We start from the raw sequence: 22,038 nt of genomic DNA, 5'->3' as shown, positions 1-22,038 counted from the left end.
TGCAAAATTGAATTCCAAATTGCGCCGCAAAATGCCCTTCTTTAATCCCAGGTAAAGTCTTGGGGAAATGGAGCTTTTCCTCTTAAATCTCTTCGCAAAGTCCCGGGGCATAAAAAGTCAGCACGCCGAAGCCGTCACCACCACTAGTGCTGCATTTATTTTCAACTCTGGCTGGCCCACAAAATCAAAACAGCAGAACAAACACCATCATCTAGACCGAGCAGGCACTTCTTTCTTAATAAATCCTCGACGAAAGCCACCGGCGACGAAGGAGACGCACGCTCCAGCTTTTCTCTAATTCGTTCGAAAACAGAAAAAAATACCATGAGCTTTCTCGTTAAAACAAATCATGCTTTTTCTTACTTCGAGACTCAAGAGCGGAGATTCTTATTTAAACGGGTTTTTTTTCTATTCAACAACCCACATCATAAATACACATGTTTCATTGCTGATTTTGGGGATTCTTTAAGTTTAATTCCTGAGTTTTGTAATTATTACTCATTTAGCTAAAAAAAAAAAAAAAAAAACGGAGAATTTAGAATAAGAATGTAATTTTAGTTTCAAAGTGCGACATGTTTTAATTTATATGTACATACTAATACTAGAGCAACAGCGAGTTAAATTTATAAATGCTTAAAAAGAAATAACATTGCATTGCATCACACAATATGACATTTTGAATAAATATTTGAATAAAAACAAATAATTTCAATAATCTAAAAAAATTAATAATGTTACAAAATATTTTTTAAAGTATAAACCGGTTTAAACTATTGTTTTAAATTTATGTTTTAAATGATATAAGTAATGAATATAAATAAAATATCTTATACTACAAAATTTGAATTGACTAGCACAATAAAAATACATTTATGTTGTGTTAATTTTTGTTTCAGATGTGAACATGGTGGCTGAGCCCAAGGCGCACCAGACCGGCCGCAAGAGGCAAAACAACGCCAAAACGGGCAACGACTGGTGAGTTTTGGCCCTGAATAAATGATGCTGTTTGCCGTAGTTGATTCCTTATTCTTAACCACAACAATGGCTGAGCAGTGAACGCGCGCAACAAAAGAGCCCGCTCGAGTAGCGGCTGCATTGAAATATGCAAAAGAGCGGCGCTCATGAATAAAACTGGCGCCGCAACAAAGCCCCCGAGTAGCATTGTTGCCGCACACAAAGCCGCGCTCATTGTTATTTTGACCCCATCCGCCAAATTTGTTCGTTCGCCGTGTGTATGTGAGTTTTCTCTTTATTTTCTCTCGAAATATCAACTTACCTTCGCCGCCTTCACGGCAGCATGGCCCCATTAAACATTCACCACGTATGCTCGCAATTTTCTGCAGCAACAGTTGGTTTTATTTGTTGCGATTTTTATGAGTTCCAAGAAAAGGGATAAACAATCAAATGTATTTTCCACCGTCGGTACAAAGAACCAACAAAACGTGATAATGGGATTTATTCGTTTTATGAGTAAAAAAAATTGTATAGAAAATTTAAGAAATTTTAAAAGAATAAATGATAAATTAATTTTGAAAATTCACACAACTAATTAATTGGGGCAACCTGTTAAAACATGCGTTTAAATTAATGGAGATGAGATAACATTTTATTTAAAATAGCGATAAGTGATAACAACATCTACTTTTGAATAATATTGAATAAGTAAAGATGCTAAATATTTTTATTCATTTTGGCATAGAAATACGGTTTCCATACATGGGTGATTTTGTAGGTAATCAAATAAATTCTGAAGAATTTTAAATCTATTATAATCAATAATTTTTATGTTGGATATTGATTTTATATTCTTCTGATTGTTTTGTATTCAATTTTTGAAAACAATTTATTTGAAAAAAAAAAAAAAAATTGTTGGAAGAAACAGCAAACAGCACCACCAGCAATAATTTTGAAAAATTTCAAGATCATGAAGACCCATCCTCCGCCTCGGTTGACTTAGGTTGATTGCAATAAATTTTTGTGCATCAATTTTTACTGTCTTTAAAAATCCATAATATCAACGTTTTATAAAAACTAAAACTTAAAATCGTTAATACCTTCAACCTGTGTATGACGCTGATGAAACGTGACCTCAATTTTGAAGAAAACCATTACGCTTTTCATTGTTTAAAAAACAAATTCATGCATTGGTATTAAAATATTAACAATTTTTAAACAGAATTTTGGTCCTAAAATTTTGTACCAGCCTATATTTGGATTATCATATATTTCGCACAATTTTTACTATTTTTCTGAGGCAACACACTCATTTCACCTCCGCACCTTTCCTTTTCCTCTGCGTGTTTGACTTTGGTATCACCTCGCTGCGTACACACGTTTGCCATTGATTCCGAATCGACCGAGGCCAGCGTGCCGAAATGAATATGTAGTGCGAGAGCACAGGTGCGCAAATCACACCTGACAAGGTATGCTCCCGAGATGACACACGCCGATTTTGTTGAAAGTTGGTATGCAACTTGCACTACCCTTGGGTGTTCTGGAATGGCTATCAAAAGTTGCCCAATTTCACAAGGGAGGGTAGTTTACATTAAAACGCATGTTAAAAACTATCAAATGTAGGCAACAAAAGCGTCCTCTGTGTATATAATTTGCCTACATCTGATTTCTCCAATGTAATTCAAATTACATGGAGTTTAAATGGCAAAAATTAAACAAGGAAAATTGGGCAAAAATTAATGACCGTTCTGGGGTACCAATGGGTAGTAGAAGTTGTACACCAATTTTCATTGAAATCGGGGTGTGTCATCTCGGGAGCATACCTTGTGAGCATAAATCTCGCCGAGATCAACTGCTCACCAGCAGCAGCCGCCCATTCTTTTTCGTCATTCCGCTATCGCGAGCGGAAAATTCACTCTCATGGAGAACTTTTGACTCCTTCCAAATGTTGTACTTCTTTCTTCCCTTTCCTCGTCCGGAAATTTTTTCTTTTCAATTTATATTTCGCAAGTAAGGAAATTCTTAGGCGGCGTCTCATTTTTTTTTCTCTTTTGTCACGTGTACTGCAGAAAAGGGGAGCGATTGGAAAATTATTGATCACCAGAGCTGTGTGTTTACTTTCAATTAGCCGAATAATTGAATCCATTTCGTCGGTGCAGCGCAGAACTAACAAAAATTCAGTGCTCGCTAAAATCACAGCCGCTCTTCTCCAAGCTTGCTTTTCTTTTTTAAATTTCAGATATATATTTCTCGGATATTTTACTCCTGTGACAAATTGATATGGCGACGCAAACACAAACATTTGACAAGACACGCGAGCTAGCAATATTTCAAGCGGCTGCTTTTGTGGGTTTATGAAGCTTTCAATGCCACTTTTCAAAGTTCGGGAAAACAAAAATCCAAGGGTTGTTTGATTAGTCATTTCGCTTTGTCTCTTTCTCCTCGGCGATCGGAGCAACAGTTCCGTCGCTGGCTGAGCCTCGTGCATATTTACTTTTTACACTTTAGTGCCTGTTTTCACGCATGATACGCTTCGAGCCTGACTGAGAGAGTCAATATGCAATTGATTTTCATCGAGTGCCACCACCCGAGTGGAAAAAGGAGAGAGAGAAAAAGCGCAGGGTGTGCTTTTACCCCGTGTTAACACCACCCCATTCACCCCTAATCGAGCCATTTTCGCAGCCATTCATTCTCGCTCTCACACTCTGCTGCTGCAGAGATTCAAACGACGAATAGCATGCACGCCCAGCTAGAGAGTGAGGCACTCAAAATCGCCTTTTATTCATCGTAATGCGGCGGCGAAATTCAAAACGATATCGTTTCGTTCAACGAAACTAATTTTATGTCAGCAAATCTTTCCCTTTTTAATATTCTAATAAAATATATAAATGTGTTTTGAGAATTAATAAAAAAAAAATCATGATTGAAAGTTGATAAGCTAAAAACTTTTTTTTAAATTAATCCCTTAATATTTGCCTTATAAAACTGATTATAATAGAATGCGTAATTAGGACATAAATAATGCTTGAATTAAAATATTGTTGCAAAAGGACACACAGTTTAATGATATCAGATAGAGTATATTGTTATTAAAAATAAATTGATTTTAAATTAATTCAGTACATTCAAATATTTGTTAAAATGATCTTCAATATTTTAATATCATTCTTTTCAACTTACGCATAAAACACAGTTTTTTGCGGTTGGATTACGAAATTCTAGGGTTTTTTGTTAAAAGTTGTATTGTGTTTTAGTTTTGAATTTAATTGTAAGATGATGATGTTTCGGTTGATTAATTCCAGTTGGCTGCGAGCGAGAATAAAAGTTGGCAGCGGGAACACGCGACGCGAGTTGTGTTTGTTACATAACCTCGCTACACATAATATAAATATTCGTACACTTTTGATGCGGCGCGAGGGTGGACGAGTGAATGGGCTGCGCCGAGAATGAAACGAATAAAGTGCCGGCAGCGGTGGAAATAAAATGGATGAGCCACTTTTATGGCAGTGTTGCGCGCAGCTCGAAAATTAAAACTCATTGTTTGTTAAATAAGCAAATAAATAAGAAAAGTGGAGAGTGGGCTCTGCAGGAGATAAGCGTTGTGCAGCAGAAGGAAAAGTAAAACAGGCTTCTTTTGCACCTCGTTTTATTCGCGTTTGTTATCATCTCTTCTCTTTTAATGTTTATACTTGCACGTGCTGAGATTTGTCACTAGAGTGTGTATTTTCTGCAGCATTGGCCGCTAAATTGCAAAATTCCGGACATGAATTTTCATTATTTTATAAGACCCCATCAGCTTTTTTACTGAAAGTAGACATAATTTAAAAGACCTTTTAATCGTGATAAAAAAAAACACAAATTGGACTCCTAAACTTCGAGCCGAGAAATGCACCTTTGCCCGCCAAATGAGACAAAACCTGAAGATGATCGGAATTTGGTTAAAGCAGTAACTTTTGGTTAAAAATATTGAAAATGGTGGAAAACCGATACTCAATTTAAACGGGTGTGATTTTAAATCACAAATTTGTCAACTTTAATTCACATTGAAGAACAGTAAAAATTTGAAGGTGTGATTTTTTTAATAGCTGAAAAGAATAAAATTTCTATGATGAAGATGAAAAATTAATTTCCTTTTGAAATGTAAAATATGATACTTAAAAATAATTTAATGAATAAAAAGTTTCTTTCACATCTCCACACAATAAGAATATGTAATCTAATTGAATCGTTTCAGCTTTCAATAAATAATCTATTTATGTTGTATTTTTGGTATTATAAAATATTCCTTTCTCATCATAATACCTTTAATAATTTGTTTTCCTTCCCTTTCCTTTATGTATTATTTTCGTGTCCCTATGTTGTGTCTTCGGCGCTGCTTGACCAGCCAAGAAAGCACTGGAGCGCGGTGAATAATTGATGGCGCGGCTGCTCAGCTTTCTGGTCATGCCGCCGCACCCCAAGGTGTTTGCGCCGCCACTGATTTCGCTGGCCATAAAAACTGCTTGCTTTGTATCACCCTCTGCTCCGCTGATAATTGTGATTCGGGGCAGGCTGCACTTCAGAAAAGAGCAAACACGCCGCGATTCAGTTTGTGTAATTGCCGCGACGTGTCCTGGAATAATAATATATGAATAATTATCATTTCATTCTCGCTGCGAGCGACCAAACAGAACGAAATAATGATGCCGCAAGTTTACTGAACATTGTCTGCTTTTTCTGTTGCAGGGACTACTATTACGACAGGTGAGTGCCTTTTTGACACGATTTGAGCACGTCGGTGAGTAATTAAAAAAATTGTCTGCAAACGGATGCGACGGATGCAATTAAAATTTCCGTTCGTTTAATGTGTGTTCGTCAAATGCGAAAGCATTTTGAATGCTTTTATAGGAAAGTATGAAAGAAAAAACTCCAATTAATACTAATTAAGTATGGATTAAATTCAAAACTTAATACATGCCAAATTCAAATCAAAATAATTGCTGATGATTTAAGATCTAGCTTTTTCAGAAAAAATAAACGGCACAAAATAATCTTTTCTAAATTCAGTAAGTGCAGTAAATATAAGTAAATAATATTTATTTCGTTCATTTATTTCACTCTAACAAAAAATTGATCGTAAATTTAAAATAATTGAATTATTGAACTTGAAAATGATAATAAAATCGTTATATTTGTTGTTTCTTAAATAAAATTAAATAGAATTGAAATTTTCACTGAATACAAAATTAGTTTTGAAAGTGCAAAATTTTCACTCTCATAATTCATATTTTGTACAATTTGAGTAGATTGTAATCAAGGCAACGTCACTTTCCAACAAGAGGGCGTTAATGAAATGAGCGTTGATTAAAGTGGACGCGGCCGGCGCCGACCACCAGATTATCGCGCGCGGATCATTCCTTCACACTGCGTGGAGATGAATCTCACGCGTTCGTACACACAAATCTCGGCGGCCTGCTTATTAATTACTTGATAATATAATTAGCGGAGCCGCCGGCGTGTTTAATTAAAACGCGGCGGTGGCCACCGCCATCAACCTACACGGACTCTCACATAGCACAGGGATAATTAAAATTCCATCCATTAATAATTATTAGGGCGTGCATGAAATGTTGCACGTGGTGCGAAAATCCGGAATTATTAGTTGTGTCCCCAACCGCGATTATCATCAATCTTGGCACTGGCAGAAGGAAGAGAAGCAGATACATAGCGGATTTGGCACTTCTGTCGTGATATCACGGTGGTCTTTCATAACATTCGTAAATCTTAATTAAGATCATTTAATTTTTTATTTCAAGTAGTTTGATTTATTTTTACAAGGGGAAACTAAGAGTGTAGAATAAACGTAAGAAAATATTGCTATTCTCAAGCGAATAATTATTAATTTTTGTTCATAGCTCTGATAGAATTGGTTAGTAATACAAGTAAAAATTTGTAATTTAGATAATTATCACAAACATATTTTAATATTATATTTTAATTTGATTTCTTAAATTATTTAATTAAAATATTTTTAATTATGTTTTAAATTTTAAATAGTTATTAAATTCTATATTTCTACATTTTATTTTGGCACATTTTTTTTTTAAATTTTGCATTCAATCAAATATAGATGAAATAATAAGTAAAAGCCGAGATTGATTATGATTATTTATAATGTGAGTAGAAGCTCTCATTGCACAGAAGTAATATCTTATATTTCACTGACTAGAATGATTTTATTAAGAAAAATGAGACTGCAAATTAATTCAACTAAAATCTGAAGTAAATTTCTTTTGTTTAATTAACCATGTGGGCTTTTAAAAAGTTGGAGGAACATGGCAAGAAAGAAAATTTGTAGTGAAAGAGAAATTGTATGTATAGTCGGTAGCAGGTTGGTAGTACATAAAGCGAGAGTCTATTCTATGTTCCAAGTTACAAATTAAATTTACGAGCTACATCATCTGCGACCGGTCGGCGCAGACAGGCAGCGACGGCGAATAATTCGAAGAGACCGAGAGTCACAGCGCGTTAGTTGTTGATCCCAAATTGGACATGAGCGATTGCACGCGCCGCCAAGTGCGAGAGAGAGAAAGAGCTTTTCGGTGCGAACAGGGTGGGCCAACGAAAATAGTGCATCGCGGTGATTGATGGCCGGTGTTTATTAAATGACACGTGAAATTCGTGGCTGTCGCGATCAATAATTAAGCACGCACTTCTGCAAGTACACCTATGTGGCTGAGCATACGTTCGTGCGAGGGACGGCACACGGGAAATGACTAGGCGTGCAGCGAGAGAGGGTGCGTCGCGCCAAATTTCCATGCAGATGACGTCATATTTACATACATATGAGCCAGAGACGTGCACGCTCGTTTAATGGCACTTATCGTTGCCGTCGTTCTAGATCAATGCGAGGGAGAGTTCCCTACAATTCCTGACACAAGAAAGAAACTTTATTAAAAGTTGAATATTCAGAAATATTTTTTATATCCAATAAACTTTCGTTGTTTAATAAGCCACAAAGGTATAAATTGTTATTAATTAATATTAAAAAATAAAGAGGCAAACTGAATTTACTTTAATTTATCATATTTAGAAAAGAATACTGAAATGAAGCAGTTTCTTTTTTTTATTGAAATTTATTTTTTTAATAAAAGATAATATAGAAGATTTTGAATTGAAATGTAATACTAATATTCTTTAACACGGTTTAGAAGCAAATTATTGTAAAATTGTTCAGAAAAAAAATGATATTAGAGAATCTACTGTTGAAGGGGGAAAAGTTAACTTTTATTTTTTTATAGACTTATGAGCATTTTCCACTTTCCAACGGATGTAAAATGCATATTGTTTTTCACTCTTTCCTTCATTTGGCGAAAAATTCCAGCGTCAACGAAAGCCAATGAGGAATGCACGCTACAAATGGATAAAAAAATCACAAACACGCGCAGCGCCTTTAATCCAGCCGAGAGCGATTTGCCTCTCAAAGAACCGCCCCCGCCGCATGCACATACTGTCCGTGGCTGGGAGCCGAGCGAGAGAGAGAGAGCAATAAATAATCAATGTGTCTGTACCTGTTGCTGGGAGCCATTGAGATGAGTATTTGTGCTGCTGGATGGATCTGCTACCTACGGTGAGCCGAATATCGCCCGCAAAACCGCACAAACACACGCCACAATGCCGCTCTCGCTCGCCACTCAATCACGCTGATTTGATTTTAATTGACCCCATCGCTAATTGCACTTTGATTAAAATTCGCAAATCGAAATTGCCGAATCGCTCGGCCTCCCGATTTGATCGCGCAAATTAACGTGAGTGTGATGGCCGTTGGAAATTGCTTGCGTTAGCAAAACTCATCAGTCTCATCTATTTTTAGCAAATCCACAAGCACATATTTGAGAAAATGAGTAATTACCACAATTAAATTGTTATCCCTCAATTACTTATAATTGCATAGATTATTGACCTATTATGAGAATTTCTATTCACTTTAAATACATCAATAACGTTTATGAAGCAATTCCATTTAAATAAATAATAAATTAATAATAATTGAATGTTTTAATTTTTTGTATATCGAACGAGTGCTATGCAACCAGCAAGGCAGCATAGATTTGCAAGTTGCCTATAGTTTGAAAATTCAGGTGCCAGAAATGCGTGTCATTAAATTCATCTATTCTAAGATGATAAAAAGCACTTTGATATTTAAATTATTTGTATTAATTATTTATTTTCGTGATTTTGAAAATTCATTTTTATTCAGAAAATTTGCTGCATTATTTTAAATTTAATTCGATTAACTTAAATTTACTCATCATTAGCTGTGATAAGTTTAATTGATTACAAAATTAAATTATTAACTTTTTGAATGACAATTTAAAAATTTCTAAGAGACATTGTCATTCATTTTCTTGGTTCATATGAAAGTAAGAAGAATTCACTTTGCTGCAAATGTGCAATTGTGTCCATTATACCCAGTGCTGCAGCTGTCACTGAGATAGGCAATTTGCTTGACGTAGATGAACTTCTCGGTTGCGTTCACCCCTTTCATTTTATATCCCGTGCGTTTTCGTTCGACAGCCCGGAAAAAGCCAATCATTCAATTTGCCGGCGATTTGCGGGCGGAATCGGTGAGTTATGTTATTAGGAACGAATTGCTGATTTGCCCAACTGCTGCACACGTTATTGAGATTTACGGCCGCCGAGCGAGTGTGTTACTTATTGCTTATTTATTTATTTATTTGTCCGTTGCAGAATAAAAAGGGCTCAGTTTGTCTTGCCGAGAAGCCAATAATGCTCCGGGCTGGCAAATAAATTTCAAACGGTCCTGCATTTCTCAATCGTCCCTCGGCGGAGAGCTAGAGGCGCATCCTGCCTTGGGTGCACCAAATGACTTGGGGGAAATATTTTTTACGAAAAATCTGAAATATTCAAAAGCAATGAAATCCATTTGGTAATTCAATTATTATTATTATTTAAAGAGACAATTTAAATTATTCCTAAATTTAATTTGATAAATACGTGTTAAAATTTCTAAAAATACAATACAAATATGATTTTATATTCTTCTCAACTTTCAATTACTAAACAGTAGTTTTTTCAACTTTGAAGATCTATAAAAAAAAGTCTGATACTCAAAATCCATACCCTTCAAATTTATCCTCAAAAGTAGATTCCTATCACCTTCCCTTGATATTAAAATTGCACAAAACAACTAAATTTAGACAAAAGCCAATGTGATGCAAAGGTTAAATAGTACTCGTTTGATCATGCATTGTGCTCAGAACGAGCCGCAAACCAAGACAAACAAACACCCCATCGGAGCGCAACAATGATAAATGGTGATTCGGAAATGCGATTCGTCTGTAAGTAGTGTGCAGGTGTAGCGCCCCCACCTCTGGCGTATCCGAGTGTAATCAAGTAATGGGGAGTGTAATTGTGATTTGTAAATGCGGTGGAGGCAGCCGGCGCGCATTTAATTAGGCGCTACATGGATTTTGAATCACCAGAGGAGCCCCCGCGCGCAGTAATTAAATTCACGCAGGCAGCAGCGCAGACCGGCTCATTTGCGCTCGGCGAGGGCGGAATAATAGGCCATATTGTTCGGTGAGGGAGACCCTTCAAAATCAGAGCCAGTTTGACTCCTGCCACTTAGGCAGCAGCCTGCGCTTTTTTGCTCGCTGGCTCATCGATTCATCACTGGGCGGCAAGAAGTGCGCCCGAATATATTCAGCACACCGATTAATTTTGAGTGATTAATTGAACGCAGGCAAGCCGCCGTTGTACTTACAAATTGTCAGAGAGAACTATCAATTAGTCAAACATAGCTTCGGCAATGAGGTAGCTTTTTGCTCCTGCGAGAGGAAGAAGACTTTTTTGCACCACTCATGTTTGGCAACTTAGCTGAAGAATAATTCTTTTCAAAGATAATTGAATGTTGAACTAGTGTTTCAAATACCTGACAATAATCGGATTTATCATAAGATGTATGAATGAAAATAAATATATTTTCAAAACCCAATAATTTTATAAAGAAAAATTATTATTCTTCTTAGAATTGTTCAATAATTTTAATACAATAAGATTCTTAAATGCTAAAAAAACTAAATTAAAAGTTAATAATTAAATCTAAATATATATAATTCTGTAAATTAAAAAAAAAATTAAACTATAATATTTTATTTCGTCTTAAAATGTTGTACTACTAAAAACATAATTAAAAATATTATTTTTAGTAAATACTTTATTTTTATATTAGACGTGTCAAAAAAGATTAAGATTCTTAATTTAATAATATATTATGGGATATAGAAATCTGTTTAGCTTTAATCTACTTCCATTTTATGGTTGAAACACTGACAAAATAATTTCATTCTATAGATAGTTGTTCTCTCCTTATTTCAATAAAAAAAATGCATTAATTTTCATTTGAACGAGAAAACTGCAATTTCAGATGCTATTATTCGCATTGTAAGGAAATTGAGCTGCATTCTGGATTGAATTTGTTATGAATGGAGAATAAATAAATTAGTATTTTTTTATACAGACTAAAGTGCCTCCAAGAACTGGATGCATGGCTTGTTCAGAGCGATTTCTATTCTCTGCTGCAGCAGAGTATCAAGAAAATGCAATTTTTCTCCATCACTCCCGTTGTAGTTTCGCGAACGTTGCACTCTCTTGGTGCAGGAAATGGACCATTTTGCTCCGAGTCGTAAATAATGCAGCTTTTCGCCACCAATCCGATTGGTCAATTTGCGGTGGTGCATCAGGTGCAATTACCAAGCAATTAGGACCACAATTACTCAGCCAATTACGCTCATTGTTGCCTCTCGCAGAACTCAATTAGAGCACCAATCGTTCCGAGCAATTAGGCCACGCGGCGGTCGAACACGTTTGGTCCGTTTGTTTGCTTGACTCTTCAGCACAGCGCACTCGTTAATGGCACGCTTCACGGATTATTATCTCTTAAAACCCGCCGTCTCAAACAATCAGCAATGGAGGTGATTATCTCCCAAGAGCTCAGGAGCAAAATAATGGCGAGGGCGAACCATTAATTTATCTACAGATGACTGTCGAAAAAAAATGATTGAATTCAAACTATTTAATATTATATTGATCTTGAAATTTAGTAGATGTGCTAATTAAAGAATTTTTTCAATTCAAACTATTCAAACGTTAATTGTAACGTCTGAAAGCTGATAATTCGATAAAACGTATGTTTAATTGATTTTTATAAAATTTATTTTTTTCTTAAACCTACTTCAAAAATTTCACTTGAATTAAAACTTGTGTCGATTCAAAAGAAATTGAAGCAGAGGAAAAAATTAAATTGATAAATATTTCTTTTTTCTTTTTTTATAAAGCAATATTTTGCCAATGCAATTTATTATTAATAAACAATTATTTTTAACATTAACATTTAACAATCTTATTGTTTTAACAATTTCTTGCACCTCTCTAACGTTTTTTTTTCTCTTGGAGGAGTAAACTCGAGTTGTCCGATATCGTATTTTTAATGACACATATGCATCAAAATTTCACTTGCAAAGCAGCGGCTCTTTCATTCCTCCATCCGTCCGTCCGCCGCCGGAGTCGGAAAAACAAAACCAGAGCGGGGCCATTAATAATTCAGTGCAAAAAGTGCATCGGTGGCTTTGGCGCATGCATGCATATGCATGCAGTGCGGTACGTGCGGAGGTGGGCGCGAGAATTTGAGCGTTTCATTTGCATGGCCGCGACACAGAGCCGTGTGTGGAAAAAAGCAGACGCTGATTAGGAGGGCATGCATAAAAGATGAAATCAGCGTTGGCTCGGCTCGCCAGCGGAGAGTAATGAGGTTTGCTATTTCAGCACCTGCCCTCTCACGTTAATCAGGCTGCAATCACACATGTGTCAGGTCAAAGGAGTAACGAGTGGCGCGTTCTTCTTTGTTGTCTCAAAATTTCCGTTTGTTTATCATTATGCTGGGTGGGCTGCAGGTGATTATGTCGAGTGCAAAACACACAATCATGCAGCTCAGTTAACGACCCTTTCGGCGCAAAAAGCCCCGAGAATTGGCCTCGTCTCTTTTTCTCTCCCTTTCTTCCCTTTTTCGTTTCTTTTCTCTCTTTCTTTTGCCCCCGGCCTTGGCTCTTGAGCACTCTTAGCTGAAAAATACTCTCGGCAATACGTACACTTTTACTCTATATACGTGACTGTCTTGCAGTTGCTCCAACTCGAGTGGAGTTGTGAAACACTCGCCGTCTCACCTTCCGTCTGTATATAGTCCGAGGCGATGAAGAGTTAAGCAGTTTTGCAAGTGGTCCTTTAAAAATAGAGCTCTCTGCTCAACCAAGTGAAAAAATACACAGTTGTTGCAACCGTCATTAGCAGCAAAATTGAAAATTTGAGTTGATTTTCTGTGGAAGGCAGTACCAGATATATATTTTATAGCAAATATCACCTTTCAAAACTAATGTGTATATTTCTAAAAGAAAAATTAATTAATGTAAAATCATTATCAATTGCTCTGCAATTTTGATTCAGGAATGGCAAGATTTCATGTAAAGTGTAAAGGATCATAATTTCGGCCTTGATTTGACAGTGAAAGCGAATAATAATATATTAACCATTAACTAAACATCAGCTATAATTACACATAAAAATTTTAAGTCATCTAAAAAGACTAAAACAAAAAGTTTCAACTCTCTTTTGTTAAAGTATATACAATAAAATTTAAAAACAAAACAAGAGGGTATAAATTATAATTTTTTTTAATTAACTTAAATTTAGTTATTATTCAAGTATTTTTATATTAATTAATATATTTGTTGATGTACTTAATTCTTTTGTAATGTACGTTTAAAGAAGTTCAGAAAAATCTAATTTAAAAATTGTTAATGGAACATAAATTTGTATACTCACTTGCTCAGATCATCTATGAACATTTCTTAATAAATAAATACAGTACACTGACCCATGTAATGACATTAAGATTTTGGTAAGGTTATTGATTGTAATCATTATAACATATAAATATAATAAAAATGATTAATATAATTAAGGTTATTTAATAGTAAACAATTTTAATTGAAAAGAATAGGAATTTTTAGAAAAAACGGCACCACCACTAACAAGAATTTTGCTTAAACTTCCGAGATCAAATAGATAGCTTGGATGACTTTTATTCATAAATTACTTTTTATAAATCTTGAAAAGTTTAAAAATTTTGAAGAGCAAGTATCACCCACACTTGCGCAGACCTCACGTGTATTTTTTACCAAGAACTTGGTGTGCCCAAGTTGCTGGATTTTCTATTTCATACATACAAGTTGTGTTTGTTTTTCCATCTGCAATGAGGCGTGCAGGTGAAGATGAACAACACGCAGTACAAACAAAGCACACTGTGCGCAGACTGGCAGTTTGCGGCACAAAAACAAATTGCTCCAGCTGGAATGCGTAATGGGCGGTGCGGGCCAGGAATTTTGATTCACTCCGTTTTCGTCCCGGCTCCTCTCTCTGTAATTGCAGTGCATAATGAGCCAGGAAGCGTGCTGTGCACTCTCCTCGATTTAACGAGTCATTTGCACTCGGCGCTCATCAACTCGCCGCTCAAAAATGAAGTCACGTCCGCCTGCCACTCTCGCTCCAGTTTCAATTTCGCCGGCGACTTCAAACAAATGAGCCTTAACTGCTGCTAAAGAAAAAAACTTTTTACTTTCTTTGTCAGCGGCTGAAACAATTGCAGGCCCTCAACTCCAAAGGCCCTTTTCCCGAGTTCTCTCTCGCAATCAGTAGCGTTTCTTCCGCCACTAATTGCGCAACGTGACACTAATTGCGCTGCAATAACAATTGCAGTTTGTTTCCTTACTACATTCTCTGTTTATTTTGTAGAATTCATGCTGTTGTTTCGTTTTTCTTCTTTGTTTGCAGCGGGTTTGCATTGCAGTTTTTTATTTTTAGATTTATAAGTGCTGAAAACTAGTAAAGAGTATGGCAAGGCAGCTTTTCTATAATAAATTGTTTTAGTGATGCTTATAAGATTTTTCTTTTATTCTTTTCTGGAAAGTAAATAAATACTATATTTGGTGCCTGCTTGTTTATGGATTTAAGTGAATTTTTATTGATACGTCTCGCTATGGGTAGTGGTTGCTTTTGTTTTGTACAGTATTAATAATATTATTTTTGCAACTAAATTTTTTTGCAGAAAGAAAAGATTCAATTCAATACTTATCAGGGTTATTCCATGTTCCCTGAAATTTTAACCCACTTTTTATTTCATAAGATACTTTTAATTATTTTATTTAATCATCCATCTATTTCTACAGACTAATTCTGTAAAATATTTCCTAAATCAAGGGAGAGATTGAAATTTATAAAAATTTATTTACGATTAGAGATAAGGATAACACATGTATGGCCTGTTTAGTGTGTTTCACAAAATTTATTTAAATAAATTATTTTATACGTTTTTAAAATCCAAAATTCATTAAATTTTAAATTATGGAAATAATAAATTTTTTAGGACTAAAAGTAAAAAAAATTATGAATCAATAGTTTTCTATCCTTACCATTGCCTAGTATGTTGATAAAAGTGTTAATCAGAGATTATATTACCAAGCCTGAGTTCTGGCCTTGAGATTTAAATGTACATTCAGGCTGTGACAACTTTTTGCCTCGTGCAGGAGCAACAGATGGGGGCTGCTGGTCGCGCGCAATCAAATTAGTGTGCGGCGGATGTGTCGCGCGGGAAAGAATGAGTGTCGGTGGACATGAAAGGCAGCACTTAGGGCAATCTTCAGGGACGAATCGCAGGATAAACATATGCACTTAAGGCGTCCTCGAGGGACGCGCCGGCCGCTGTCTCATTATTGATCACGTTGGCCGGCAATCGCAATTCCGTCCACCTCCCTTGCTCGCGTCCAGGGAATTCTCTCTCTGCTCGCGCACTTGACGGAGCTGCGCCTAAATAAAAAGACAAAACAAAAAATACACACGCTTTGTTCGAAAAGTTTGAGGAAAATTTTGTTCTAAAATCTCCTCTCCACCACCTGCTTCTATTTGTATACCGAAGTGGAAATTCGTGCCCTCTGGTTCTCCGACTTGCCATTTGTGGATTTTGTTTGCTGCTAGTTTTGTTTTCGAGAATTTATGTCGGCTGAGGTGAGGCAGTTTGCAAGTGTTCAGCCCCTGGGGGTGACTTTTGCCTGAGTTTTGCACCACCTGCGACCGAACCGCCGGCCCTTGCTCTCTGCCGGGCCGGGGCGGAATCGTAGGCAATTAGACTCGGATCGAGGCTCAATAACCGCAAATGACGAAAGTCCTTAATGACGACTTAAAATGAGTTAGTGCGTCTGCCGTGGAACTGATAAAGTACACGCACGCACTTCGCCCACCCGCAGAGCTCGAGGGCCAGGAACCAGAATCACTTTATTTTGAGCTGGTCATTCTGCAGAATGGGCTCGGAAACATTTCATACAAAATTTTCATTGCGAAACTCGTTCAATTTTGGGTAATCAGCTTTACTTAAGTTCAATTTAATGCCAAAAATAAATATTCAAAGGAGACAACAAATTTTTTATTGTGTATTAGTGTTTTATTCATCACCTAGCTGAATAAATTTTCCTACAATAAAACTTTGAGGATTTATTTTATCAGCAACCAAAATACTTTTCAAGCGAATTTTAGAGGCTTAAATCTTTTAGGAAATTTGACTTCTTTATGAAATTTTTGAAGATCAAAATATCAATTTGGATTGGAACATAAATTCCTTTCAAAGAATCGTCTTGATTTATTCATAATTTTCCAATTCTTTGGAGGAAAAAAATGATTCCACATTTCTACGATTTTGTTTGGTAATGTGACGAGCATAGTTACCAATATTTATGACGCATTTTAGGCCAGTATTTTAATTTTTCGGTAGTTAGTGCTGTAGTACTTTATTTTGCATTTTGCTAAACAGATTTTGAATTTTGACCTTTTTGTTTCAGCTACTACGCGAGCGCCGCGTTTGGTTCAGCGGCGCCCGGGGGCGGCACGCGGCTCGTGCCCCCACTCAAACGCCCCCGACTGATGGTGCCCCCCGGGGCCAGGCCCATCTTGAAAGCGGCAGTTTCCGCGCAGAAGGCCCCCGCGTCGGCCTCCGTCGGACAACTTAAAACTTACAGTCAGTATTTTTTTTCGTTGATTTGAAAGATTTTTGTTCTGCAAAATCAGAAACAAAAGCAGAAGTTTATTTCGAGACATTTGAGAGTGCAAAGTAAAACGTGATTGATGTTGCGCCGCCAACAGCACTCGCTGAATATCACAACAGAGAGTTAGTCTGAGCGAAATAATAATAATATCTTGCATCGGCAGCAACGCAGCAGGCTCAATTAATTAACTTGTCAGGCTTATCTCTTTGTAATTTAAATCAGCGGCTGGCGTTTTGTTAATGCAATTTTTTATGCGCCCCTCGCGTTTCACGGCCAGCTAATTAATTGATCGCTGGCTGGCGTGTCGCACGAAACGATATAAACAATAGACTCCTCTTTCTCTCTCTCAACTTCTTTGAACTTCTGATGTCAAGTGTTATTCAAAACTTTTTTCGGGCCTCTCACGATATTTGGTCGTTTTCGCAGGCAACCCAGACATCCTGATCTGCGGAAATTGCAGGGAGATGTTCACCGAGTTGCAGGAGTTGCTTGAGCACAAGAAGACCTACTGCAAGCTACGGTTCACTTGCAAGTGCAGCCTAATTAATGGACTTAAGCCAGGTAATTGTCAAAAAGAATTCAAATTACGTCTTATTATTAATCAAAATAAAAAAAATTTAAAATATTTTATTTAGATTGTTCAGAAATCAGATTGATTTATTTTTCTTTCCGATTGCAAAATTATTTAGATAATTTTTAATTGGGATATTTTTACTGCAGCTGGCGAGTTGTTCAATGGGGCAAGTGAGACAGAAGGGTCAGGGGTGGCGTGTCTGTTGTGTGTGCAGTGCAAGGACGCGTTCCACAGTCCCTGGGACCTGATGGTGCACGTCCAGGCCGCGCACATGCTCAACATCTACGAGCTTGGTGTGCCTAACCGAAAGGAGTCTTCAACCTCGCCCCCGCCTCTCCAGGAAACGCCGCCCCCACCGACCGCCGCCGTCTGCCCTTTGGAAACACTCAATGATGATATGGTGAGCAAAAATATTATTTTAAGACAATATTTAATTGTTGCATTTACATAATTAAATTAGATAGACCGTTTCAGTGTAAAATAATTATTTAATTTTCACAGAATCCAAATTTTTTTAAATTTTTGTTTTTCTACAATATAGCAAAAAAAAATGCCAGTTTTCTGGTTGAAAATTTGATAACTAGTCTCGATTAAGAAATTATGAAGTAATTTTAAATATCAATTATATAAAAAGTGTGGATCTTATTGTTAATACCACTAGAAAAATTTCCATTACACTCTTGCCACGCCAGAAGTAATTTTGCGTTGTGCAGGTCTTGCTTATGCGCTCTCTCACAAATTGAAAAACTAAACATAAGAATAAGAAAGGTGTGTGCAGTAATGAAACGGCAGGTGCTGCGCGCAGTCGGTTGTTTGCGCCTGCTGGGGGTGTAATATAGTTTGCACACACACATACACATGACAAGAACGATTTCACCCGAGTGATTTACCTTCATTATTTCCTACTCCGTCAAAGCGAGTGTAATTAAAATGCGTTCTCCTCCGATCTGATCTTTCCTTCAGTCGCTGATTCGCGATTAACGATGATGAATAGATTGGACGAGTGATAGAGAAAAATTGATTAAATTAAAACTGCGAGCGCCACGCCCCGGATTAATCAATCAATCATCGGAGGTGTGGCAGGGGTTCGCGCACTACGGATATGTACATACTGATATTATTCCATGTAATGTCAGCAACTTATCGCATCACTCATCCATCAACACGTGTTCAAACCCATGTGACTTTTTGACGAATCGACTCCTCAAATTTCAAAATTTCTTACCATCAGGAAAAACTGACAATGTGATCCCATCTACAATCTAGTACAAAATTTTTTGGTGTGAAAAATCGGGAAAAAAATTGATGTGAAAATTTGCATAATCTCTGATATCATTCAAATCAAAATCATAGAGATCATCTTCGTGCGTGTTTGTGCGTAAAACCTTCTTCAATAAATTTTTTGCTCATTATTTTAGTTCTTCAGAGTAATTTTATATTTATTGCAAATATAATAGGCAACACATTAAACCAAATTTTTAAGATTATTTCCCTTTTAGTTAAATAAATTTTAGCTAAATTAAAAATTTAATTAAACCGCTAATTAATTTCATTCTTTTAAAGCAAAGTCATATATCAACCATAAAAAAAAACTACTGAAACAATGCTTTTGTGTGCTCCGAGGTGCACTGTGCCAGTAAAGGTATTAAGATATTTTCAATTTTATTTACAATATCAACTCCCTCTCCGGTTTATGAGGATTCGATCTCTGGCCATCTGCCCACCAAGTAAAAGAGTAAATAATTCATTTCGCACTGGCACGCCGCGAGGTCTTTTTCTTTTCTCTTTCCGCCTGACGTGAGCGGAATTTCGCGAGTGCAGCTGCAGCATCTCGGTCGGAATATAAAAATGAAATATACAAAAACGCACACACATGTGTGTTTTCTCCGTGTAAATATGAGTGTGCAATCGTGCTCGCCCGGAGGCGGGGGTGGCCGGGGGCGGCCGGGCTCTTTAATTAAAGACAACGACGGGCTGCATTTGCAATTTAAACCACCATTATCGCCAACTGCCGCCGCCGCCACCGCCCTGTGCGCACCAACAATATAAATGAATACTGCCTGCATGCTTACACACGCTCATTGACTTTGGTGTGCAGCGGGATGACGGCGACGGTGCTCTCTGCTGGTGCCGGGGGCGGCAAAAAGTCGGAAATGGGCTTCTCCAGCGGGAATCTCTCGCTGATGAGAAAAGCGGGCTGAAAATGCTTGACAATCGTTCCAACCTCGTTTCAGATTTTTTTCACTCAAAAAGGGGAGGAATGTTAAATAACTTTTTGGGTGAGAGCACAATATGGAAAAATGGAAAAGACACAAGTGGTTATTCGATTCAATTTTTATGCCAATTGATTTTATTCTGAACAAATTTCTACTGTAAAAAGGGATTTAAAACTTTTCAAATACTTGGAATTCTTTTTTCTTAATTTCTAAATAAAATCAATAATTTTGTAAAATTTCAAATTTGTCTCTTCTTAAGAGAATTTTTTTTCCTTATTATCAAAATAGATTTAGAATAATATTGTTTTTGGAAATCAAATATTTTTAAAGACCTAGAACAATAAGTAACTATTTTTACGGTCTCTAGATTTTAAAAGAAATTTGAGGATTTTCCCCTCTAGAAGATACTGTGCGTGTTTCAGGAGGGAGGTTCTCCAAGGGCTGCGGCCGAGGAGGCGGCCACCCCGCCCGAGGGCGCGACCGTGGCCACAAGCATTGAAGACTTGGACGACGACGACGACGAGATGGAAGAGGAACTGCTGAACGATTTGCACCCTAGGCGCACCAACAACAACATAATCGATCCGAAAGGGACCCTCGAACCCAAAGGACAGCTGGAACAGGCCCACAAGCAGGCCCAGCAGCAGAACTGCATAGTCAGGGCCGTTCGCCTGGTAAGCAACAAGTTTTTCTTTGCCTTTTATTATTTACATTTGAAATTTAAAACCTGCTGAATTTTCTAATTTCATTAGGTATTTTTTTTTTTTAAATTTTAAATACAACTTTGTGGCGGTTAATAATTATATTAATTCAACATTTTCTCTAGAAAATTATATATTAAATTTATTCTTTGATTTGACCAATTTATTTACCAAAGAGTCTTCTTTTTGTGTTATAGAATGTGAATTTGTCCGAGGCACTGAAGTCCGAGCCCACTCTGGTGGCCGTGGGAGAGCAGGAGTGATGGCCTGAGGCCGTCGCTGCGGCCGCCCACACATATCGGCCGGTGCGTGAGCGAATCGAGACATTCGCTGTGTGATACTGCCAACCCACCAGGCGGCCAGAAGGCGGCCATCGAAGGCGGCCACTCCACTCAGTTGTTGCTTCTTTTCTGAATAGCGCGTCCTTATTTGGTCATTTCTGTTTTCTCTGTTTGTTTTTTGTTACCCTCCGTGGATGAGAATATAAATAAGTATAGCGGGCGAGGGTGTATTTCTGTCTCATTCGCCGCCGCCCGCCCATAATTAATAAATATATTATCTCTCTTGCTATTGTTTACCTTTGTACACTTTAATTAACCGAGCAGCTTCTTCTGTATTCGATTAATATCATTATTGACTATGTATTAATCTGTATCTTGTTATTGAGTCTCTCCGCAGTTGATTAATTTACCTTTCGATAATTATTACGGAATTGGATACCTTGGTCAGTGTACAGATCTGTAGTCTTTAATCAATGTTACCGACAAAATCTACTCTAATTATAAACTGCAATAAAACTACACCAGAACTGCATTTTATTCAAGATGACACTCCTAAATTTTCTAATCAAATGATTTTCCATGTCTTGTTAAATAAACAAGAACTTATTTGTACATAATTGAAAATCAAATTATTCATAAATATTTCAATTTTTTTAAATTTTCTTTGAAAAAATCAGAAATTTTTCACCAGAATTTTCTTGATAAATTATAGAAATGCAATATTAAAAAAAAAAGATTTTTCCGTTCAACTCTTTTTGGAAATTTTACCAAATAAATGACTATTAACCTAAATTGTATATTATCAATTAACTTTTATTATGAATTATTATGAAATTATTGTTACATTTTTTTTAACAAGTCAATTTAAACTGAAGGTTACTAGCTATAATTAGATTCACAATCAGATCAGCTGGCAATAAGTCGAAGCACAACGCCATTCTCACAGAATAATGGGTCGTTTCGTTCAGCATACGAGGGCACAAAGCTCGTCATTTTCAAATCACGACGTGCGAGTTAATTGCCAGTTTAATACTGCCAGCCGAGTCGAGAGATATAAAAAGAGAATTGTGTGAGAACTGAGTGCAGTGCGCGCCCATACCATATCCAGCAAGGGCAAATTCAAACGTAAGAAGAGGCAATTAATGGGGTCGAGCCCTCGGTGGT

The 22,038-nt window shown here is 36.8% G+C and overlaps 1 protein-coding gene across 1 annotated transcript in view; it reads left to right on the top strand.

Moving 5' to 3' along the window:
* The window catches only part of LOC132197883 (uncharacterized), a 72,340-nt gene extending 50,951 nt beyond the window's left edge, over nucleotides 1-21,389 (top strand). Inside the window, exons 4-10 of the mRNA XM_059621472.1 lie at nucleotides 897-975; nucleotides 5,680-5,697; nucleotides 16,899-17,074; nucleotides 17,529-17,663; nucleotides 17,823-18,076; nucleotides 20,315-20,566; nucleotides 20,791-21,389. Coding sequence (XP_059477455.1) covers nucleotides 897-975; nucleotides 5,680-5,697; nucleotides 16,899-17,074; nucleotides 17,529-17,663; nucleotides 17,823-18,076; nucleotides 20,315-20,566; nucleotides 20,791-20,856 — 980 coding nt within the window. The 3' untranslated portion in view covers nucleotides 20,857-21,389. The remainder of the gene's footprint in view (nucleotides 1-896; nucleotides 976-5,679; nucleotides 5,698-16,898; nucleotides 17,075-17,528; nucleotides 17,664-17,822; nucleotides 18,077-20,314; nucleotides 20,567-20,790) is intronic.
* Nucleotides 21,390-22,038: the final 649 nt, after the last annotated feature.

This window comes from Neocloeon triangulifer, unplaced genomic scaffold (assembly GCF_031216515.1).
Source record: "Neocloeon triangulifer isolate White Clay Creek 2 clone unplaced genomic scaffold, ASM3121651v1 ptg000012l, whole genome shotgun sequence".
NCBI lineage: Eukaryota > Metazoa > Arthropoda > Insecta > Ephemeroptera > Baetidae > Neocloeon > Neocloeon triangulifer.
Note: the sequence above shows the minus strand (reverse complement) of the source record. Positions and strands in the feature narration are given on the sequence as shown.